This window comes from Oncorhynchus kisutch, linkage group LG24 (assembly GCF_002021735.2).
Source record: "Oncorhynchus kisutch isolate 150728-3 linkage group LG24, Okis_V2, whole genome shotgun sequence".
NCBI lineage: Eukaryota > Metazoa > Chordata > Actinopteri > Salmoniformes > Salmonidae > Oncorhynchus > Oncorhynchus kisutch.
In genome coordinates this window covers 15,196,982-15,219,696 of record NC_034197.2, presented here as the reverse complement: position 1 = coordinate 15,219,696, position 22,715 = coordinate 15,196,982, and the positions used below count along the sequence as shown (strand labels likewise).

At 44.8% G+C, this 22,715-nt stretch overlaps 1 protein-coding gene across 3 annotated transcripts in view; it reads right to left on the bottom strand.

Moving 5' to 3' along the window:
• magixb (MAGI family member, X-linked b) overlaps positions 1-22,146 on the bottom strand; it is a 49,793-nt gene extending 27,647 nt beyond the window's left edge. Inside the window, exons 1-3 of one of the 3 annotated variants that reach the window (XM_031804258.1) lie at positions 21,899-22,146; positions 8,281-8,570; positions 5,516-5,632 (exon numbers count right to left, since the gene is read on the bottom strand). In XM_031804258.1, the coding sequence (XP_031660118.1) occupies positions 5,516-5,632; positions 8,281-8,560 (397 nt within the window). In that variant the 5' untranslated portion in view covers positions 8,561-8,570; positions 21,899-22,146. Of the gene's footprint in view, positions 1-5,515; positions 5,633-8,280; positions 8,571-21,351; positions 21,609-21,898 lie in introns of those variants that run through there. The other 2 variants (XM_031804259.1, XM_031804257.1) reach the window with 2 other exon arrangements.
• Between the last annotated feature and the right edge of the window lie 569 nt (positions 22,147-22,715).

Genomic DNA, 22,715 nt, shown 5'->3' with positions numbered 1-22,715 from the left:
CTTTTTTCCATCTACGTAACATTGCAAAAATCAGAAACTTTCTGTCCAAAAATTATGCAGAAAAATTAATCCATGCTTTTGACACTTCTAGGTTAGACTACTGCAATGCTCTATTTTCCGGCTACCCGGATAAAGCACTAAATAAACTTCAGTTAGTGCTAAATACGGCTGCTAGAATCCTGACTAGAACCCAAAAATTTGATCATATTACTCCAGTGCTAGCCTCTCTACACTGGCTTCCTGTCAAAGCAAGGGCTGATTTCAAGGTTTTACTGCTAACCTACAAAGCATTACATGGGCTTGCTCCTACCTATCTCTCTGATTTGGTCCTGCCGTACATACCTACACGTACGCTACGGTCACAAGACGCAGGCCTCCTAATTGTCCCTAGAATTTCTAAGCAAACAGCTGGAGGCAGGGCTTTCTCCTATAGAGCTCCATTTTTATGGAACGGTCTGCCTACCCATGTCAGAGACGCAAACTCGGTCTCAACCTTTAAGTCTTTACTGAAGACTCATCTCTTCAGTGGGTCATATGATTGAGTGTAGTCTGGCCCAGGAGTGGGAAGGTGAACGGAAAGGCTCTGGAGCAACGAACCGCCCTTGCTGTCTCTGCCTGGCCGGTTCCCCTCTTTCCACTGGGATTCTCTGCCTCTAACCCTATTACAGGGGCTGAGTCACTGGCTTGCTGGGGCTCTCTCATGCCGTCCCTGGAGTGGGTGCGTCACCTGAGTGGGTTGATTCACTGTTGTGGTCATCCTGTCTGGGTTGGCGCCCCACCCTTGGGTTGTGCCGTGGCGGAGATCTTTGTGGGCTATACTCAGCCCTGTCTCAGGATGGTAAGTTGGTGGTTGAAGATATCCCTCTAGTGGTGTGGGGGCTGTGCTTTGGCAAAGTGGGTGGGGTTATATCCTTCCTGTTTGGCCCTGTCCGGGGGTGTCCTCGGCTGGGGCCACAGTGTCTCCTGACCCCTCCTGTCTCAGCCTCCAGTATTTATGCTGCAGTAGTTTATGTGTCGGGGGGCTGGGGTCAGTTTGTTATATCTGGAGTACTTCTCCTGTCCTATTCGGTGTCCTGTGTGAATCTAAGTGTGCGTTCTCTAATTCTCTCCTTCTCTCTTTCTTTCTCTCTCTCGGAGGACCTGAGCCCTAGGACCATGCCCCAGGACTACCTGACATGATGACTCCTTGCTGTCCCCAGTCCACCTGTCCATGCTGCTGTTCCAGTTTCAACTGACCTGAGCCCTAGGACCATGCCCCAGGACTACCTGACATGATGACTCCTTGCTGTCCCCAGTCCACCTGGCCATGCTGCTGCTCCAGTTTCAACTTCCACCTGACTGTGCTGCTGCTCCAGTTTCAACTGTTCTGCCTTATTATTATTCGACCATGCTGGTCATTTATGAACATTTGAACATCCTGGCCATGTTCTGTTATAATCTCCACCCGGCACAGCCAGAAGAGGACTGGCCACCCCACATAGCCTGGTTCCTCTCTAGGTTTCTTCCTAGGTTTTGGCCTTTCTAGGGAGTTTTTCCTAGCCACCGTGCTTCTACACCTGCATTGCTTGCTGTTTGGGGTTTTAGGCTGGGTTTCTGTACAGCACTTTGAGATATCAGCTGATGTACGAAGGGCTATATAAATAAATTTGATTTGATTTGATTTGACCACAGGCTAACATAACCACAGGCTAACATCACTACAGGCTAACATCACTACAGGCTAACATCACTACAGGCCAACATCACTACAGGCTAACATCACTACAGGCCAACATCACTACAGGCTAACATCACTACAGGCCAACATCACTACAGGCTAACATCACTACAGGCTAACATCACTACAGGCCAACATCACTACAGGCCAACATCACTACAGGCTAACATCACTACAGGCTAACATCACTACAGGCCAACATCACTACAGGCTAACATCACTACAGGCTAACATCACTACAGGCTAACATCACTACAGGCTAACATCACTACAGGCCAACATCACTACAGGCTAACATCACTACAGGCTAACATCACTACAGGCTAACATCACTACAGGCCAACATCACTACAGGCTAACATCACTACAGGCTAACATCACTACAGGCCAACATCACTACAGGCCAACATCACTACAGGCTAACATCACTACAGGCTAACATCACTACAGGCCAACATCACTACAGGCTAACATCACTACAGGCTAACATCACTACAGGCTAACATATACCAAATGGAAAATAATGTAAATAATACAACCGTTTTTATATGTTAGTCATTTAGAATTCATGGAGATCACTCCATTCTTTACTGGGGATAGTAAAGAATTCAGCTGTCCTTGAATCTTTCCTGAAATTGTGTCATCCTATGCAATGTAAAGGGCAGATAAGAGAGACACATACAGTTTGATGCAACTAGACATACGTACAAATAGTTCCTAGAAGAGAGTGTGTGGTATGTAGTTCCCAAATTAATTATGATAATGTTGTGTCTCTGTCTAATGACTGGATGCACCACGACAACCCATAGAGACGTTAGGTAGCTGTCTACTGCCCGTCCTCCCCTGAGGCCCGTCCTCCCCCGAGGCACGAACGCACGTCTGCTTTTCATTGAATTCTGCCTCGAAATTATTGATAAATGACTTGCATTTACTTAATTCTGTTTAGCGTTAATTTTTTTCATGTCATGCTCTTATGGAGAGTCACTGTGTGTAAACATATTTCTTGCCAGGGGGCAACATAATGCAGAGTAGAGTACACAGTATGTTTTAAATAGCGAGGGGATTGAGATACTTTCAAAGCAAAATGCACATCCATTATTTCTCAGGTCTTCTAAGAACCAAAGACAAATACAGTGAGGATATCCACACATTGACTTTGTTCAAATAACAATTCACATTTTTCCTTTTGCATATATTTCAAAATAAAATATTATAAACATGAACCACTTGTTTAAAAAGCAATACATCCCAAAAAACATGAATATAATAGGATGCAACTTATTATCCACTGCTAACTGCCAGCTAGGCCACGGTTTGCCACCTCATCTTAAAAACATATTGATCTGAGACAGTAAATCAGGCCTAGCAAAGTACATAAGAGACTTTCAGATTGACTCAATTGATATACACCAATCACCCCCGTCTGTGATCTACAGTTGCTAACTAGCTTCATTTACCTCAACGCTTTTACATGTGTGTAAATAACACCTTTAATACCCCCCAATAGGTTGTTTGTGTCCTGGAATATTAGGAGAAGATGTATATCAGGAAGTAATACAAGAGTGTCATTTGAGCTGACTTGCTCGTGTTTTTGCAAGTGGGCTAAACTAGGATTTCGACATTGTTACAGTGTTGGTCTATGTTGGTATAGAAGGGAGAGCGGGAGAGCAGCGGCATCTTACTGTGTCATCCATCTCCTGCAGATCAGAGGATTACACAGCCAGGGGATGAGCGTGCCGCCTCGCTGTCACTCCAACTTAGAGAGCCAGGCAGGAAGTTGTGTCACAAGTCTATCCACACCCGGGTCTAGCTGCGCCAGGGCGGCTGTACACAAGGCTCTCTAATCCATAATCCATAAATGCTGGACATATTTATAGTACAGATGCTACAGACTAAAGATCAGACTGATCCATCACCTCTACCCCCCATCTAATTACAAACTGGACCAATTGAATTGTTATGTAAAAGGACTTTGGCTTGGAGAATGTGTATGCCTCTTTTATGTAGATGTCCTGTAGGTCTCAATGTTCAAAGCTCAAAGACACAGAATGTTTAGTTGTTTTCTTGCGTATTCTCGGGAGTTTTAACCTGCATGTGTATGTGTGTGTGTGTGTGTGTGTGTGTGTGTGTGTGTGTGTGTGTGTGTGTGTGTGTGTGTGTGTGTGTGTGTGTGTGTGTGTGTGTGTGTGTGTGTGTGTGTGTGTGTGTGTGTGAGAGATACGTGGTGGAGAGGCTGACTGGTCTGGCAGACTGTTCCACATGACCTACTTCCTGGCTAAACAAGAGATTAGCGCCAAACTCCCCATCGCCGTGGGCTGGCCAGGCTATGGCCGGCCAGAGTGGTCTGTGTCCAGCCCGCAAGGCAGACTAATGACAGTTTAAGAGAGACAACATGACACAAGCCAAACCTATCAGACAGATATTACACCAGTCAGTGATGTGACACCAAAATAAGAGCTTCACAGAAATCCACACCATAGTCCTCTCTAGTCCACTCTCACAGTGACATCACTCTGGCCTTTAGAGAGAGGATTGAGAGAACAACCGACGCTCTATATACCCAGAAGTCTTTGCTTCAAATGTTTTAGACAACTTTAAATCATTATCATTGAACAAATTAATTGAGGTTAACTATATAAATAGATGAAAACACATACAAAATAAAGAGAAAATTAATATGTAACCAAACAAGAAAGAGATAACAGATATGAACCTGTGAAATAACATAAAATGAAGACAGAAAAAGCTACCGATACAAGCCTGGCGATTAACTGCCATACTGGATAAAGTTAACAGTGTAACAATACAGACAGTTGCCATGGAAATGTCCTGGGGAATATTCCTCTAGGTGCTTTCTCTCACCTAAACTTGACTTGTAATTAAATGTTTGACTGATGAAGCCAGGGTTGACAAATCACTAGTTAAATCCACTCAACACATGGCCTATGTGCATATATTTACACACGGAGGTGCCAAAAACAGGTTTCCCGGCTCTGATTGTGATCGCACACCAATTAACAGTGTTTTCATAGTGCCAGCCATGTAGGTCTACTCTAAATCTAAATGAATGTATTAGATAAGGGACTTGTTGAAGTGTTTAAATGTTCAGATGCGATGTCCAGATATGTAATGAGCATAGAGATACTAATTCCTATTTCTATTATTAAACAGTACTTACTAACCTATAATGGACTCATCTTACTACTGGCCAACAGCACTACTATATACCCATGTTACAGCCTCTGGAACAGATACAGAGGTGCAGCTCACAATTACAGCGTCCCAACGGATTTAGAGGGCATAGCTGCCAAGGACTTAACGGGGACTCGCAAGTTACAGCAACAGGGGTCCGTAGCGGGCACAGTTAGAGGGAGAGGTATTGGGCACAGTTAGAGGGAGAGGTAGAGGGCACAGTTAGAGGGAGAGGTAGAGGGCACAGTTAGAGGGAGAGGGCACAGTTAGAGGGAGAGGTATTGGGCACAGTTAGAGGGAGAGGTAGAGGGCACAGTTAGAGGGAGAGGTATTGGGCACAGTTAGAGGGAGAGGTATTGGGCACAGTTAGAGGAAGAGGTATTGGGCACAGTTAGAGGGAGAGGTATTGGGCACAGTTAGAGGGATAGGTATTGGGCACAGTTAGAGGGAGAGGTATTGGGCACAGTTAGAGGGAGAGGTATTGGGCACAGTTAGAGGGAGAGGTATTGGGCACAGTTAGAGGGAGAGGTATTGGGCACAGTTAGAGGGAGAGGTATTGGGCACAGTTAGAGGGAGAGGTATTGGGCACAGCGTCATGGGACTTACAAGGCACTGCTCGGAGGTAGAGGTTCTCCCGGATGACCTGCTGAAGCTGGCTGTCCATGGAGCCTGGAGTGAAGCACTTACTCAGATACAGCCTGAGGTCCTTACACAAGGCAGAGCCTGAGGGGCAGAGACAGGGAGAGAGAGGAGAGAGAAACATAAAGAGGGGGGGAAGAGAGGAGAGAGAGAGAGAGAGAGAGAGAGAGAGAGAGAGAGAGAGACAGAGACAGAGACAGACAGAGAGAACTTGCTAAATCAGCGCAACAGTCAAAAACTGACGAATTGTGTAAATATTTGTATACCCTGTCAAAAGGAGAGTGACAGCCCAAGCCAACATTCCCCAGACTGTATTGCTACAGTAGCTTTGATTTACCCCTATATCATTCCAACCCCCTCCTTCTCAATCCCTCCCTCTCTCTCCCTCTCAATCCCTCCCTCTACATCTCCTCCTTAACACCTTATCAGTCATCCCGAGTACATAATATATTATTTCCCGGCCTCTCATGCATAGCCTAATAACACAGAGGTGGTGTGGTGCTGTCGCACAGCAGGCTGGGCTTTTGGCCCAGGCACTTATTTCACTCTCTGATCTATTCGTTTAATCTCAAGTGCTTGATGGCCTCTGATGACAAGTCACTTGGTGTTATGGATGGCCTAAGAGCATCTCCCTGCTCGTCACACTGACAGACGACCACCACGTCCACTCCTTCCCTGCCCCTGCTGCTACTCTGCTTCCCAACCCTCTGTCTCTGGTAAAGTGGCTGGGCTCTAGGCTGGGACCAGATGTGAGTGCAGATTGAATCCGCTGCGCTGCTATTAAAACGTCTCTGTAATAAAAAATATAATAGCACAGGTCGTCTCCTACAACCACACATGATCCGCCACATATGGTCAGTATGACGCGCAAAACCCGGGCCTGCAGCTTCCTGGGAGAAATAATGAGAGGCTTTTGTTGGCATTGTGAAACAGCTGTCCAGCATTGTGCTTTATGAATATAAAATAAATACATCAGACTAATGTTGCCATATACACTGTGAGTAAAATGAACTGGAGTGCTTGCTTTCACAGAGCTATGTTGCTTTCACAGAGCTATGTTGCTTTCACAGAAACAACAGGATGCACTAGACAAGAGCCCCTATGATGTACATCCATGAACACTGCTTCACCACAACACAACACGGCACATCACTCACAATTAAGTAAGGTGTTGTCCTACACATCCGCTTTCAAGGTCATCATAGACAGTCATGATAGTGTTTGTCTGTCAAAACATGGACAGGGTTGCTACAAGCCCTTTAATCCTTGTGTGTCACATAGATATAATGAAGGGATCATTTGCCACACTTACTTAGTCTCATATCATGTCATTAGTGGTGGAAAGCCTGAAAACACTATGGTGTCCCTGACAGCCTGGATTGTGGAGGAAGAGAAGGTGGAGGAGGAGGCGGAAGGAGGATGTGTAGAAGGCGGAGGTGGAGGAGGGGGAAGGGGGGCAGAGGAGGAGCATGAGTGGGAGGAGAAATGAGGAGGTGTAGGCCTACAGCACAGGCAGTACAGCAGCACATTACAGCTCAGCCCATCCATCTCTGTTCAAAGTACATGCAGTCGGAATACCCAGGTAGGGTATTGGCTCTCAGAATGATTATGGATGTACCAGCGGCAGAGGGACCAGAATTAAAGGGCCCCATTTACAGTCCTGCTGGCGATTTAGCCATCAATCTACCCCAGCAAGGCCATGGGGAGCCACGGTCAGGTGACATAGTGCTGACATATTGCTCCGTTCAGACCTAACAAAGACATCCGTCACCCCACCCCCCTCTATAAATTCCAAGGCCCCTCCAGGGTGATAGACAACTGTATTGTCACATTGGCACAGCCCTCTCTGGACTCCTTGTCACATGTGTCATCGGGAATTTGAACACTTCCCTCTCTCCACACACTGTGTTTTCGGGACCGCCCGCAGTAGACATCTGAATGCTGACATTTATATATATTCTTTTTTACATTTTACCCCCTTTTTTCGCCCCAATTTCATAGTATACAATTGTTTTTAGTAGTTACTATCTTGTCTCATCGCTACAACTCCCGTATGGGCTCGGGAGAGATGAAGGTCGAGAGTCTTGCGTCCTCCGAAACACAACCCAACCAAGCCGGAGGAAACACCTTGCACCTGGCGACCTGGTCAGCGTGCACTGCGCCCGGCCCGCCACAGGAGTCGCTAGTGCGCGATAAGACACAGATATCCCTACCGGCCAAACCCTCCCTAACCAAGACGACGCGAGGCCAATTGTGCGTTGCCCCACGGACTTCCCGGTCGCGGCCGGCTGCGACACAGCCTGGGCTCGAATCCAGAGTCTCTGGTGGCACAGCTAGCACTGCGATGCAGTGCCTTAGACCACTGCGCCACCCGGGAGGTCCTGACTGCTGACATTTTTCATGTGATTCTACGTGTAAAATCAGTGCACTCTCGGTTCACAAATTACATCCAGAGGTGCTAAGTACTCTGGGCCAGCAAACTCTGGTGGTTAGACTCTGCTGGTTAGACTCAGTTGTTGTCAAGTTTGTTTTTCCAGTATCAGTGATTATTGAGCTATGTTTGGATAACCACTTGGGAAGCGTGTTATTCTAAGAGTTGCCTAAGGGAGGTGTTATCACGTGAAGGAGAAGTTGGGGTGGACTACGATTTAAGAGATTGACGGATGAGGCAGCAGCATTCACAATGTGTCCCCAGACCAAGGAGTAAGTTACCATACCGAGCCATACAGTACCTGGTGAGACCGTCTTGATGCGGATGGGATGGAGGCAGGAGTTAAGGACCCCCCGGACATCTCCTAGTGTCATCCCTAACACAGGGGTACCCCCAATCTCTAGGATGATGTCGCCCACTGTGAACCCGCCCCCGGGGGCTGAGGTGACGAATGGGAACTCTCCATAGTCAGCTCCGCCACCCACCGCCACCCCCAGTTCCCCAGAGGAACCAACCAGGGGGATGAAGCTCTCCTGGACCTTGGAGCGCCAGTGCAGCTTCCTCACGGCTGCCTTAGACATAGCAAAAGAGCTGAGGAGGGGAGAGAGAGGGAGAGCGAGAGAGCGAGGGAGAGAGGGTGTGAGACAGAAACAGGGAAGACAGTGTCACTGACACAATCGTGTTATTAAGGTGTGATTTCATGTCTGAGGATTTCATTAAAACCTGATGTTTCCCAAGGTACTGAAAATGTAAAGAGCATAGCATATCTTCAATACAAAACAACTGCAGTAAAAGGACTTCGCTGAGTTCAAGCACTCCCTCCTTTAGCACAGAGGACCTGCATGTGAAGCAGAATGACATGGAAACTGTGTGTGTGTTATACAAACACTGTGTACTTGACCGTGGGTCGAACTGAAATACAGTAAACAAACTGTCAAGCACTCAACTGTCACACTCAATACTGATGCTGCTTTACCTCAATGGAACACTTTCTCTATTGTATATACACAATATGCAACATAAACACACAAAACATACGGGTAGGTATATTCCCATCGTGGCAGTCTGACGGAAAGATCTAGTCTGTTGCCAGGGAGACCTCATAGGGTACTGTAAATGAATGCCTGTTATTGATATGGGTAATTCAATACAAACAGAAAATTCTGAAATAAATTGACAGTAAAATGTTGTTGTGTCTCAATTATATCGACTAAGAATTGCATTTACTGTAAAATACTTCTATAAATCCTCTTTCCAGACATGAAGAATCATGATTATTCCATGTTCACTGAAACTCCTGCCGAGGAAACGTTTGCTTTCCAATCAGATATTGCAGCCTATGGAAATGAGTACGCAGTCAAAACAGACGTGTTGCACTGGACATGTTGCACTGTTGCACTGTGAATTGCATGATGTCTAGAATTCCAAAAGAACAGCATTGTAAGTTAAGTTTGATGCCTCTTCCAACAGTTGACTTTTAAAAAGGTTTTTGTTGAGAGCCAGTGAAGTGGCAGGTGGGCGGCTCAGTGAGAGAGGGCAGGTGCTCCTACACCGTGACTGAGAGAGAGTGCCTCGGTCTGACAGGATGGGAGCAATGCTGTCAGACTGTTACACGGGAGACACATGGATCTTAGAGACAAAGAGACGTTACACTTACCCAACACAGGGACGGATGGGGTAGGTGTATGGATGAAAGACTGTGAGACAGCCCAAAATAAAGACTTTAAGCGAGACACACGGTACTGAGGGACTGACATATAATGAAAGGCAGGGAGAACAAAAGTTGATATGTTTAAGCACTGTGTAATTCCTTTTTTTGTCCTAATAATGAGTTCTCTGTTATCACAGAAGGCTCCCTGTGTTGATACCTTAACATGCGGTGACTTACTGATCCAGGGATGGAGGGGATGGAGGGACAGGAAGACTGGCTTTTAGCAGAGGAAGTGAGGACAGCAGGGTCTCCCCCCAGGCCCACCTGCCCAGAGCCAGCACACCTAATGACGCTAATTTATATAGTGTGAGGAAGGGACACGCCTAATCACTTCCTCTTGACTGACTGGCTGGTTGATCAGCCATGTATCCTCCTCCATCTTCCATCTCATCTCCTCCCTCTCCCCTGGCTGGTGGCGCCACAGCTGATAGGACGGGGGAGGGGAAGTGAAGGGGGAGGAGAGAGGGCGGAGGGAGAGGTGGGATAGAGAGAGCGTGGGTGTGGGGAGAGGGGGAGAGAGAGTGGGAGAGAAAGTGAGAGACAGAGACAGAGAGAGAGAGAGAGAGAGAGAAAGAGAGGCACCACACAGCCTGGGGTTGGCAGTGGAGTCGCCGGTTTGACCTTGCAGGGCGACAGGAGCCAGAGCTTGGTTACAGTCTGGTCTGCTCTATGGGGGCCAATGAGTTCTGTTTTATTTGAAACATCTCATCACTATGCCTCTGTTCATCCAGTCTGCGAATTGAATTGATAAAAGAGCAAAGTCAAGAGTAGGTACTGTTTCCAGAGAAAAAAAATCTGTAAGACTATTCTGCTTATTTCTTAATTGATCGCTAATTGTCCTCTCTGCACAACTCCCTCTCTTTCTGTCCTGCTGTGAGACCTTCTGCAGCTGAACCTCCCAACCATACATCCTTCCACCCACACACACACAGAGTACACACAAACAAGGAGACCCCCAATCAATAAAACACATGCACCAAATACAGAATGAGCATGAAACAAGGCATAAACAATCTAATGCCACATGTAAGGGATAATCAACGAGGGGCTATGCTTTCTATGGAAAATAGTGAACAAAATGGAAGGTGTGTTCCACGACGCACTAGCGGAGTGGAACTGACCTTCCACGGAGTTGCATTATTTTCCAGAGAACGCATAGAGCTCCAAGTTGATTATCCCTATAATTTAACACATTTGCAGCGAGAAATGTGTTAATTTGCCAGTAGAAATGTGTTCAACATCCATTGAAGTAACTAGCAAGTTCACTATATATACAAAAGTATGTGGACACCCATTCAAATGAGTGGATTCGGCAACTTCAGCCACACCTGTTGCCTGCAGGGGTATAAAATCGAGCACATAGCTATGCAATCTCCATAGACAAACATTGGCAGTGGAATGGCCTTACTGAAGAGCTCAGTGACTTTCAATGTCGCACCGTTATAGGATGCCACCTTTCAAAGAAGTCAGTTCGTCAAATTTCTGCCCTGCTAGAGCTGCCCCGGTCAACTGTAAGTGCTGTTATTGTGAAGTGGAAACGTCTAGGAGCAGCGTCGGCTCAGTCGCGAAGTGGTAGGCCACACAAGCTCACAGAACGTGACTAACCAGTGCTGAGGGGCATAGCGTGTAAAAATGTCTGCCTTCTGTTGCAACACTCACTACTGAGTTCCAAACTGCCTCTGGAAACAACATCAGCACAAGAACGGTTCATCGGGAGCTTCATGAACATGAAATGGGTTTCAATGGCCAGGCAGCCGCACACAAGCCTAAGATCACCAAGCACAATGCCAAGCGTTGGCTGGAGTGGTGTAAAGCTCGCCACAATTGTGGAAACGCATTCTCTGGAGTGATGAATCACGCTTTACCATCTGGCAGTCCGACGGACAAATCTGGGTTTGGTGGATGCCAGGAGAACGCTACCTGCCCCAATGCATAGTGCCAACTGTAAAGTTTGGTGGAGGAGGAATAGTTGTCTGGGGCTGTTTGTCGTGGTTTGGGCTAGGCCACTAGTTCCAGTGAAGGGAAATCTTAACGCTACAGCATACAATGACATTACAGACGATTCTGTGCTTCAAACTTTGTGACAACAGTTTGGGGAAGGCCCTTTCTTGTTTCCGCTTACAATGCCCCCATGCACAAAGCAAGGTCCATGCAGAAATGGTTTGTTGAGATCGGTGTGGAAGACCTTGACTGGCCTACACAGAGCCCTGACCTTAACCCCATTGGAACACCTTTGGGATGAATTGGAACGACGACTGCGAGCCAGGCCTAATTGCCCAACATTAGTGCCCGGGCCTCACTAATGGTCTTGTGGCTGAATGAAAGCAAGTCCACGCAGCAATCTTCCAACATCTAGTGGAAAGCCTTCCCAGAAGAGTGGAGGCTGTTAAAGCAGCAAAGAGGGGACCAACTCAATATTAATGCCAATGATTTTGGAATGAGATGTTCGACGAGCAGGTGACCACATACTTTTGGTCATGTGGTGTAGCTACAGTAGTTGCCGTAATAACCAAACAAACAGACTTGCTAGTTTAGCTATCCATTGCTAGTTTAGCTAACCACCAAGCTTGACATTATGAAAATTGAAATCAACAATGTCAATAATGTTTTCAATTCAACTTTTGCTTGCAAAAGTACAGTGGGGCAAAAAAGTATTTAGTCAGCCACCAATTGTGCAAGTTCTCCCACTTAAAAAGATGAGATAGGCCTGTAATTTTCATCATAGGTACACTTCAACTATGACAGACAAAATGAAGAGAAAAAAAATCCAGAAAATCAAATTTGAGGATTTTTTATGAATTTATTTGCAAATTATGGTGGAAAATAAGTATTTGGTCAATAATAAAAGTTTATCTCAATACTTTGTTATATACCCTTTGTTGGCAATGACAGAGGTCAAAGGTTTTCTGTAAGTCTTCCCAAGGCTTTCACACACTGTTGCTGGTATTTTGGCCCATTCGACCATGCAGATCTCCTCTAGAGCAGTGATGTTTTGGGGCTGAGACTTTCACAGACTTTCAACTCCCTCCAAAGATTTTCTATGGGGTTGAGATCTGGAGACTGGCTAGGCCACTCCAGGACCTTGAAATGCTTCTTACGAAGCCACTCCTTCGTTGCCCGGGCGGTGTGTTTGGGATCATTGTCATGCTGAAAGACCCACACACGTTTCATCTTCAATGCCCTTGCTGATGGAAGGAGGTTTTCACTCAAAATCTCACGATACATGGCCCCATTCATTCTTTCCTATTCACGGATCAGTCGTCCTGGTCCCTTTGCAGAAAGACAGCCCCAAAGCATGATGTTTCCAGCCCCATGCTTCACAGTAGGTATGGTGTTCTTTGGATGCAACTCAGCATGCAACTCCAAACACGACGAGTTGAGTTTTTACCAAAAAGTTCCAATTTGATTTCATCTGACCACATGACATTCTCCCAATCTTCTTCTGGATCATCCAAATGCTCTCTAGCAAACTTCACTGCAGGATTTGAGTCCCTGGCGGCGTAGTGTGTTACTGATGGTAGGCTTTGTTACTTTGGTCCCAGCTCTCTGCAGGTCCTTCACTAGGTCCCCCAGTGTGGTTCTGGGATTTTTGCTCACCGTTCTTGGAGATTATCAGTTGTCTTGTATGTCTTCCATTTCCTAATAATTGCTCCCACAGTTGATTTCTTCAAACCAAGCTGCTTACCTATTGCAGATTGTCTTCCCAGCCTGATGCAGGTCTACAATTTTGTTTCTGGTGTCATTTGACAGCTCTTTGGTCTTGGCCATAGTGGAGTTTGGAGTGTGACTGTTTGAGGTTATGGAGATGTGTCTTTTATGATAACAAGTTCAAACTTGTGCCATTAATACAGGTAACGAGTGGAGGAAAGAGGAGCCTCTTAATGAAGAAGTTACAGGTCTGTGAGAGCCAGAAATCTTGCCTGTTTGTAGGTGACCAAATACTTATTTTCCACCATAATTTGCAAATAAATTCATTAAACATCCTACAATGTGATTTTCTGGGAAAAAAATCTCATTTTGTCTGTCATAGGTGAAGTGTACCTATGATGAAAATTACAGGTCTCTCATCTTTTTAAGTGGGAGAACTTGCACAATTGGTGGCTGACTAAATACTTTTTTGCCTCACTGTAGCTCAAACATATAACATGTAAGAATGAACTATAACCATTGAATTCTACTGTGCAAATTTGACGTGCGTTATACGGAATGCACACTCTAGAATGCCCTTCAAGACAACCAGAAACAAATATTCAACAATGCCATGGTATAAGAAAACAATAACGCATGACAAATGATATCGGCATCGACATATGTCATCTTTTCATCTTTCTGAACGCATTACCCTGACTCCATCATGTTTGAATTAAATGTAAGTACGTTTTGAGACCCCAAGCGCTCTATCTAAAGATTTCTGTCTTCTGAGCTACATATGCTTAAATGCTATTTTGGTTCCCCCATGTTTGGGTTTTGCATGGCTCTGCCTCTGGCTGTGGTTACATTTACAAGAGATGCCCGCTGTGGTGTGGTGTTCATAGCTGCTGTCTTGATCTCGGTAGCTTCAGGGACAACAGTGTCAGCTCTGGTGAGGCGGAGTCCTCTGAGTCCCGCTCTCTCACACAGAGACAGCCAGTCAACACAGCATAGTTCCCTAGACGTTGTCTCTAGTGCTGTGTGATTGTACTGAAATGTCTTTCAACTGGTTGTGTTCGTAACAAAGCTGCCCTAAGAAACATACAACATGTTGAACATTTTAACGTTTGAATATTTAAAGAAAGAAAAAATGTGTGTGTCTGTCCTGAAGTCAGTAGTTTAGGAAAACCTGCCCGTTAAAAGATGGTTTAACAACACATCGCTAAATTTGCAAGACACAAGAGCTGTCAAAAGAAATCACACTTCAACTTCCATAGAGAATCCTTCGGTAAGTCGATAACTCTCTGAAAGACACGTATTACAAATAGAAACAGCAATACTTCAGACTGCAACTGAATGGATTGACAGAGGAGAACACAATATACAGATTCAAGGATATCTAGCACTATAAAAAGCACCCTGTATTGAAAATGCTGGCCTTTAGCAGAGGGAAGAGCTGACCAATACATATCCTATTTCACAGACTTCCTCCTCCCAGTGATCTGTTCTGCCATCTTGTCTTTCAGAGGTAATTTCATACCAGTCCATCCTGACAGAGACCTTAACGTATTCATCTCCCCGTGGAAGCTATTCTTGGAGATCAATCTTCATTCCTATCTGATCGTTATTCTTTAATTCAGAAAGTATGAATAGCTACTGCTTCAGGCTACATATAGAGGGAAAACATGAAAAGCATAAACAGGCATTTGTTTTTCTCCATTGGAAGTATGTACTTTTCAGCTCTGAGGGACATACAACATGCTTGTTTTCTTGCATTGAATACATTGAATAGTTCATTTATCTTCCTCCTGTGAAAATAGGCAGTACTAGGATTGAATACTAATATGAAACCAAAACCAAACAGTCACATACTGTATCACACACTCACATATCACCTACATGACCCTCTCGTTGTAATATAAATGCCACCAAACATTACCCCAAACAGTACCCCAAACAGCACCCCAAACAGCACTCCAAACAGAACCCCAAACAGCACCCCAAACAGCACCCCAAACAGCACTCCAAACAGAACCCCAAACAGCACCCCAAACGGCACCCCAAACAGTACCCTAAACAGCACCCCAAACAGTACCCCAAACAGCACCCTAAACAGTACCCCAAACAGCACCCTAAACAGTACCCCAAACAGCACCCTAAACAGTACCCCAACAGCACCCCAAACAGTACCCCAACAGCACCCTAAACAGTACCCCAACAGCACCCCAAACAGTACCCCAAACAGCACCCTAAACAGTACCCCAAACAGCACCCTAAACAGTACCCCAAACAGCACCCTAAACAGTACCCCAAACAGCACCCTAAACAGTACCCCAAACAGCACCCTAAACAGTACCCCAAACAGCACCCTAAACAGTACCCCAAACAGCACCCTAAACAGTACCCCAAACAGCACCCTAAACAGTACCCCAAACAGTACCCCAAACAGCACCCTAAACAGTACCCCAAACAGTACCCCAAACAGTACCCCAAACAGCACCCTAAACAGTACCCCAAACAGCACCCTAAACAGTACCCCAAACAGTACCCCAAACAGTACCCTAAACAGTACCCCAAACAGTACCCCAAACAGCACCCTAAACAGTACCCCAAACAGTACCCCAAACAGTACCCCAAACAGCACCCTAAACAGTACCCCAAACAGCACCCTAAACAGTACCCCAAACAGTACCCCAAACAGTACCCCAAACAGCACCCTAAACAGTACCCCAAACAGCGAAAAACTGCACAATGGAAAGACCCTAGAACCAAGCAATATCTTTAATTTCATGTGAAATTTTCCTGCCCTTCTTTCAGTTCAGGTTAGACCTCAAGGGTGATCATTTATTCACAACATTAGTTCCCCGCTAAAGAGAACACCGTTTCAGATGAGGCCTTGGGTTTAGTTCAATCATTTAAGGTCTAGTAAAAAAAATGAAAACAAGTCAAGAGACACTATGATTGACATTGGAGGGCGTACAATACTCAAAAACCTTCAAGAAAACAGTGTAAGCAAAACGCCTCAATTAAGACAGTGGCTAATTGAATTCCACATTCTGCAGTGTGTTGGAAAATGGAAGAATTGTGGCGCTCTGCAGATGTATCAGGACAGGACTGGAGAAAACGAGGGGGAGAGAGCATTTAGACAGGCATCATTTGGAGCAGCATATACTATACTTTAAAAGGCTATTGGTCCAGACACAACACAGGCAATAAGCTATCTCAATTGCCTGTCATGATTACCAATCTCAGTCCTGCTACAGTAGCCCCATGCTTCTTGCTATCTCACCCGGTATCTCACCTGGTATCTCACCAGGTATCTCACATTGGTATCTCACCCGGTATCTCACCTGGTATCTCACCTGGTATCGCCTCTGTAGTGATATTACACAATGCCTTCATGGTGAAGAGACTGTCAGATCTGTTGAGTATCTCAGTGCTTCTAGTGTCAATCTATCTGCCACCCTTCATCCATGTCAACGTGCTTTTATACATAGCTGCAGCTTTATCTCTCCCGACAAGATCTACTCTGATCACACAAAACTTTGTTCAGGCATTATAAAGAGGAGAAACTAAGACAAAACACGTTTTCAAGTGCTGGTGGAACGAGCTCTGTATTCATACACATTTACAGGCATTAACACTATTTAAGTGCCCCTGGTATAAGCATTTAAAAAGCATTTGTAAAGATTGAACACACTGAACAGATTGAACACAGTGGTTTCTGTTGCCAAGCTGGCATTGTATAACTGAATCAACATTATTGGAAGCCTAGCCTGTTGGATAAATCAACCTCCGGTTTATTCCTTACATCTAACCCACTGTCACAACATCTTACCCTTCTCCTGCACTAAGCCCTTTCCTTCATTAACTCTAACCTGTATTTATCTGAGTTCTCTGCTCCTAATCTCAACTCAAATCAAAATCAAATCAACGTTTATTAGTTGCGTACACACAGTGGTGTAAGGTACTTAAGTAAACAAATCCTCTAAAGAACTACTTAAGTAGTTTTTCCTGACACCCAAAGGCACTCGTTACATTTTTACTGCTTAGCAGGACAGGAAAATGGTCCAATTCACACACTTACAGTATCAAGAGAACATCCCTGGTCATCCTACTGCCTCTGATCTGGCGGACTCACTAAACACACATGCTTTGTAAATGACGTCTGAATGTTGGAGTGTGCCACTGGCTATAAAATAACAAGAAAATGGTGCCGTCTGGTTTGCTTAACATAAGGAATTTGAAATGATTTATACTTTTACTTTTGATACTTAAGTATATTTGAGCAAATACTTTTACTTTTGATACTTAAGTATATAAAAAGCAAATACTTTAAGACTTTTACTCAAGTAGTATTTTACTGGGTGACTTTCACTTTTACTTGAGTCATTTTCTATTAAGGTATCTTTACTTTTACTTTCCGTATGACAATTGGGTACTTTTCCCACCACTGCGTACACAGATTTACAGTACACACAGTAGGGCAGCAGTATCCAAGGTGCAGGGTAAAGTACTGGGTGGTAGCTGGCTAGTGACAATGTCTGAGTTTCAGGGCAGGGTACCGGGCAGAGGCCGGCTAGTGATGACTGTTTAACAGTCTGACGGCCTGGAGATAGAAGCTGCTTTTCCGTCTCTCGGTCCCAGCTTTGATGCACCTTTACTGTCTCCACCTGTTAGCAGTGAGAACAGGCCGTGGCTCGGGTGGCTGGAGGTCCTTGATGATCTTCTTGCCTTCCTGTGATACTGGGTGCTGCAGATGTCTTGGAGGGCAGGCAGTGTGCCCCCGGGGATGTGTTGGGATGAGTCAGCTGACTGCACCACCCTATGGAGAGCCCTGCAGTTGCAGGCAGCGTAGTTGCCGTACCAGGCGGTGATACAACCAGACAGAATGCTCTTGATGGTGCATGATCTTACACCATCCTACAGTGGCTTGTCCGTGTTGGAGGTCAGCCTAACAAAGCATGTTAAATAGCCAGCGACCTTAAATATCAGTGTAACTAATAGAATGGATACAGCGAGGCCACTCTCTTTAACAGACAGGAAATGCAAATGAGGGTTTCTTCTAGCGTTCAATTTTAATCTTGACCTGCATCTTGTTTTTGGACCTCCCCTGCAGAATATTTACGCAAACTAGCTGTGCAGCAACGTGTGTTAAAACTCTCTGATGCTCACTCACTATTAAATCTAGGACATGGGATTGCTCAACACAAAACAGACAGCAGTGGCAGATTTAAAAATAAAAGATTAAATGCTTGTGGGATGAAAAACTAAAAATAACTCCCTCTGTCTCAAACATGCTAGCATGGACACACACACACACATACACACAAAACCTGTGGCATACATTAACCCCAATGTAAGATGCATTTGTTTGTAAACCCGTCTATCCGATAGATTTTCCATTCAATAGCCTCAATCAGAGATGTTCTCTTCCTCTCCATGAATTGTGTGCGCCTCTAGTCAATTCATGTCATCCTCTTGTACCCCTCTCACAATGGTGCTTAACACACAGTACAGAATGGGAGTGATCTGAGGATAGACGGAAAATGAAACATGCAGACATATACACGGCCCCTCTCTTTAGATGGCAGTCTAAGTAAAGGTGACTCCCTAAGGAGCGAAGTACAGAAGCATTCAGTTGAACCTGAAACGAACACAGTAATGCAGGGGGCAGGTAAGCAATGTTATTTAGCCATCCAGTAGTACTCCACTCCTATGAAGAAAAATACAACAACAGGTTCCTTATAAGTCTGCCAGGAAGCATATCACTCCTCAGTGAGGTCAGTGATGAGCTCTCATCGTCAGGCAGAGAGCTCACTTTAATTAAAAGGCTCAGTGAGGCATTGTGGCTCCTTTGACTCAGATTAGGGATAAGTACTCTCTCTGAAACACGAGACAGAGCGGAGAATGAAAAGCAGAAAGGAACGAAGGGGGAAAGAATGAAAGACAATGGGATAAAAAAAGAGAAAGAAAAGAGAGAGAAAGTAAGAAATGAAAAAAATAAAGGAAAGCACAAGAAAGAGAGAGGACCAGGAAATAAAGGAAAAATGAAACCATTATGGCTGGCTGTCTTTCTGGAGAAGCAATGAACTGATAAAAGGGAGGAGGAGAGGTGTGGTTTTGTGTTTTGCGAGGCCACAGTACAGTAACCTGAGGCAGAACTGAGGGGGAGTTGGAGAGCGTGTGTGCGTGTGCATGTGTGTTAGAGTGTGTGGGGGAGATTGTGCTGATTCAGTATGGATGGGTGAAGGTGACCCTCCCTCCACACTGCTCCGACAGTTCCCTGCCACCTGACATTGATCCTAGTTTTCACACTGACTCAAGCATACCACCGCCAGGCTTTTCAAATTACTGCAGTGCAATTGTTATTTCACACGATGTTACTGATTTGTCATTAAATTGATTTGCTTGCCCGATTGGAGGGTTATTTACGTCTGCACACTTAGAAAACATGTATCTAGTCAAAGTGTTGCTGTATGTCTGTGTGCCTATCAAATGATATGGATAGATGAGCAACACACATTAAATAGGGAAGAAACAATCTTGGAAATGGGTGCCAGTTCTGTTCAGTACTAATAATAGAATGGCCAAGCCAAACATTAACTGCTACACTTGAGACAAGGTCTTAGAATAGACAGTGAACGCTACAACTACAGAATTCCAATGCAGTAACAGAGAGCAAAGATTCGGTCCACAGATGGGGGAGTGTCTGTGTAGCCCTGCCCTGTCAAGGGTAAACTACCGCACATCCTCCATCCGCCACCTCCTCCTCCCCTAACCACACCTTAAAACCATGAATATGCATGAGTGTGAAGGGAAGAACAAGCACATCATTAGAGAATCAACAACTCCCTGGTGACATAAAGTAATACTACAAAAGAGAATGTCACTTCCCATTTAATCTGCTACTCTCTCATTAGCTGGTTAGTGGGGAAAATGTTGTAGACTGCTGGCAAACGGCCAAATATATTTCAGGTTAATTGCAGATGGTTAAGACTATGTGAAAGAATGGATAGAAAAAAGGGGGGAGGAAGAGAAGGAGATACAAAGAGATAAAGCACATACCAAAAACAAGACCTTGAGAAGTCAAGGATATGCCATCAGCAACTGAGTCCTAAAATGGGTAAACCTGCGGGTGTCAATAGGTGAGGAGATGAGAGAGACAGATCAGGTCTCTCGGGGATACCGTGTGTGCAGAGCTGTGGAGGGACAGTAGTCTCCGAGTACAAGTGGCTGGGATAGCGCCACACGTTTCTGGTTTGCCTGGACTTAATTCATGATTCATAATACCACTATAACCTTGACTGCTCCCAGAGCCCAGAGCAACGCTCTGTGTGAAGTCAGGGTCACACGTGCATCACTTCAAAACAAGCAGGGACACACCCTGCACACCAACTGACAGTGAAACACACACAGAGACACACAAACAAACATGCACAAGCACACACACACACACACAATCCTACACATGCTTACTTACACAGATATTCAAGAACATGTGTGCATTTCATTTGATTAACAACATACAAGCCGTTTGTCACACAAACACACACTGCACTTTTGCAGGCATGAAATATGTCAAATCGGTGTCCATGACAACACTAATTGCAAAACTGCCACAAGTCCATTGAACATGTGCAATACTACTATTACAGTAGGACAACTACTTATTTTACTTCTGTCATTATTAACTGTTCTACATTTTTGTTTGGGTATCACACGGAAATCAAGGCATGAAACTAAATTATATTTCTTACAATGTTGAGACTGTCTTGATTATATTGTCTACTTCTTAGACAGTAATAAAAAATAATAAATAAAAATGGTGAACAATCACATTCTGACAATACTGTACAAAGAAAACATTCAAGAAGCTAAAACTGAAAGCTAACCTACAGGTAAACTGTTGACCAGTCAACTGTCCCCTTAATCAGGTAGATCTCCCTCCCTCATCCTCTGTATAAGGAGCCCACACTCTCACAACACATGGTCACATTGGTATCCTAATATTTAGGGAAAAATACTGACCTGCCTTGGCGCTGACATACACACATTCTTTTCAAGCAATTTAGCCGTTCAACGAGGAGACGTTTAAACGCGTCTATATACATTGACCCGACCGAAACTACACTTGACCCCAACGGTCACAATTGAATATGAAAAAATAAATGGCAAATACTTTTCTATTCTAAATGTATTCAATTCCAGCTATTTGAAATCGGACTACGCGAGTTTATTGACAGCTGTTATCGATCGTTTCGGTAGAGACACTCAGACGCGATGTGCACGCCAGACGGAGTATTTGGACACTGTTGTACAGGATGCTCTACAGCTGAGCACGAGACCCGTGATCTGACAGAGGAAAAAAACAGTCGGGCAAAAAAAACTGCAAATCTGACAGGTTTACTCTATAAATCAAGAGCCTGGTAGGCTATTCCATGGACAGCCTGGGGTTAGTTGTGATAATGGCTGCATGGCATGGGTGTTTAACTTAACATGTTTAACTCTTCACTTATTGGTTGGTAGCAGAAATTATAGGCTAACACACGAACCTCGTCCAGACACGGATGCTCACCTTCATAATTCCTGCTTTCTTCTCGGCATATCCCTTTGCTTTTTATCTTCTTTTGATAAATCAGTTTGGTTGTAGACGTTAAACCGAATTTTTACACGGTAGTTGAGGCCAATGATGTAAAGAAAAGACACGCGGCGATATTGATTTTAACTGGACAGAGGTGTTACGGAACTGGAGATGCGATGCTGTCAGAGCGCGATAGCGATGCCTTGCGGCAGTTGAACAGGTCACAATTGCGTGGGACTTGAGCATAATGTTCTCGGTCACAAAAAACAGAGAAACAATGATAACGCAAATGAGCACCAAGGGAGGTGGGGGCATGGGGGGGGGGGGGGTGAAGATGGGGGAAAAGAACCGCCCCTACAGTCAGGCCTCCTGTATTATTCTTCACTTTATTTAGTTTGTCCGATCCGCTCATCTTTTAGGATTAGGCTAGTCTGATGAGAGGTTGACATAATAAACATCAAACACAGTATGCTGAAGTTGAAGTAATGGACTAAACTTAAATAACACATTGGACTAACTCAGGTTGGGCATCGAATCTGCAACCCCTATTCTAATATAAATGAAAACATATATTAAAGGTACAATCGACTACTTTTCAGCCTAAAAAAATAAAAGTGGTTGGCTGTACAAGACTCTGTACATGTGGCGGCAGGAAGCCTAGTAGTTAAGAGCGTTGGGCCAGTAAGCTAAAGGTCGCTGATTCGAATCCCTGAGCCAACATGGTGCTGAACTCTGCTATTTTGCCCTTGAGCAAGGCAGTTAACCCCAAACAACAAATGTTCCCTGGTCGCTGATGATGTCAATTAAGGCA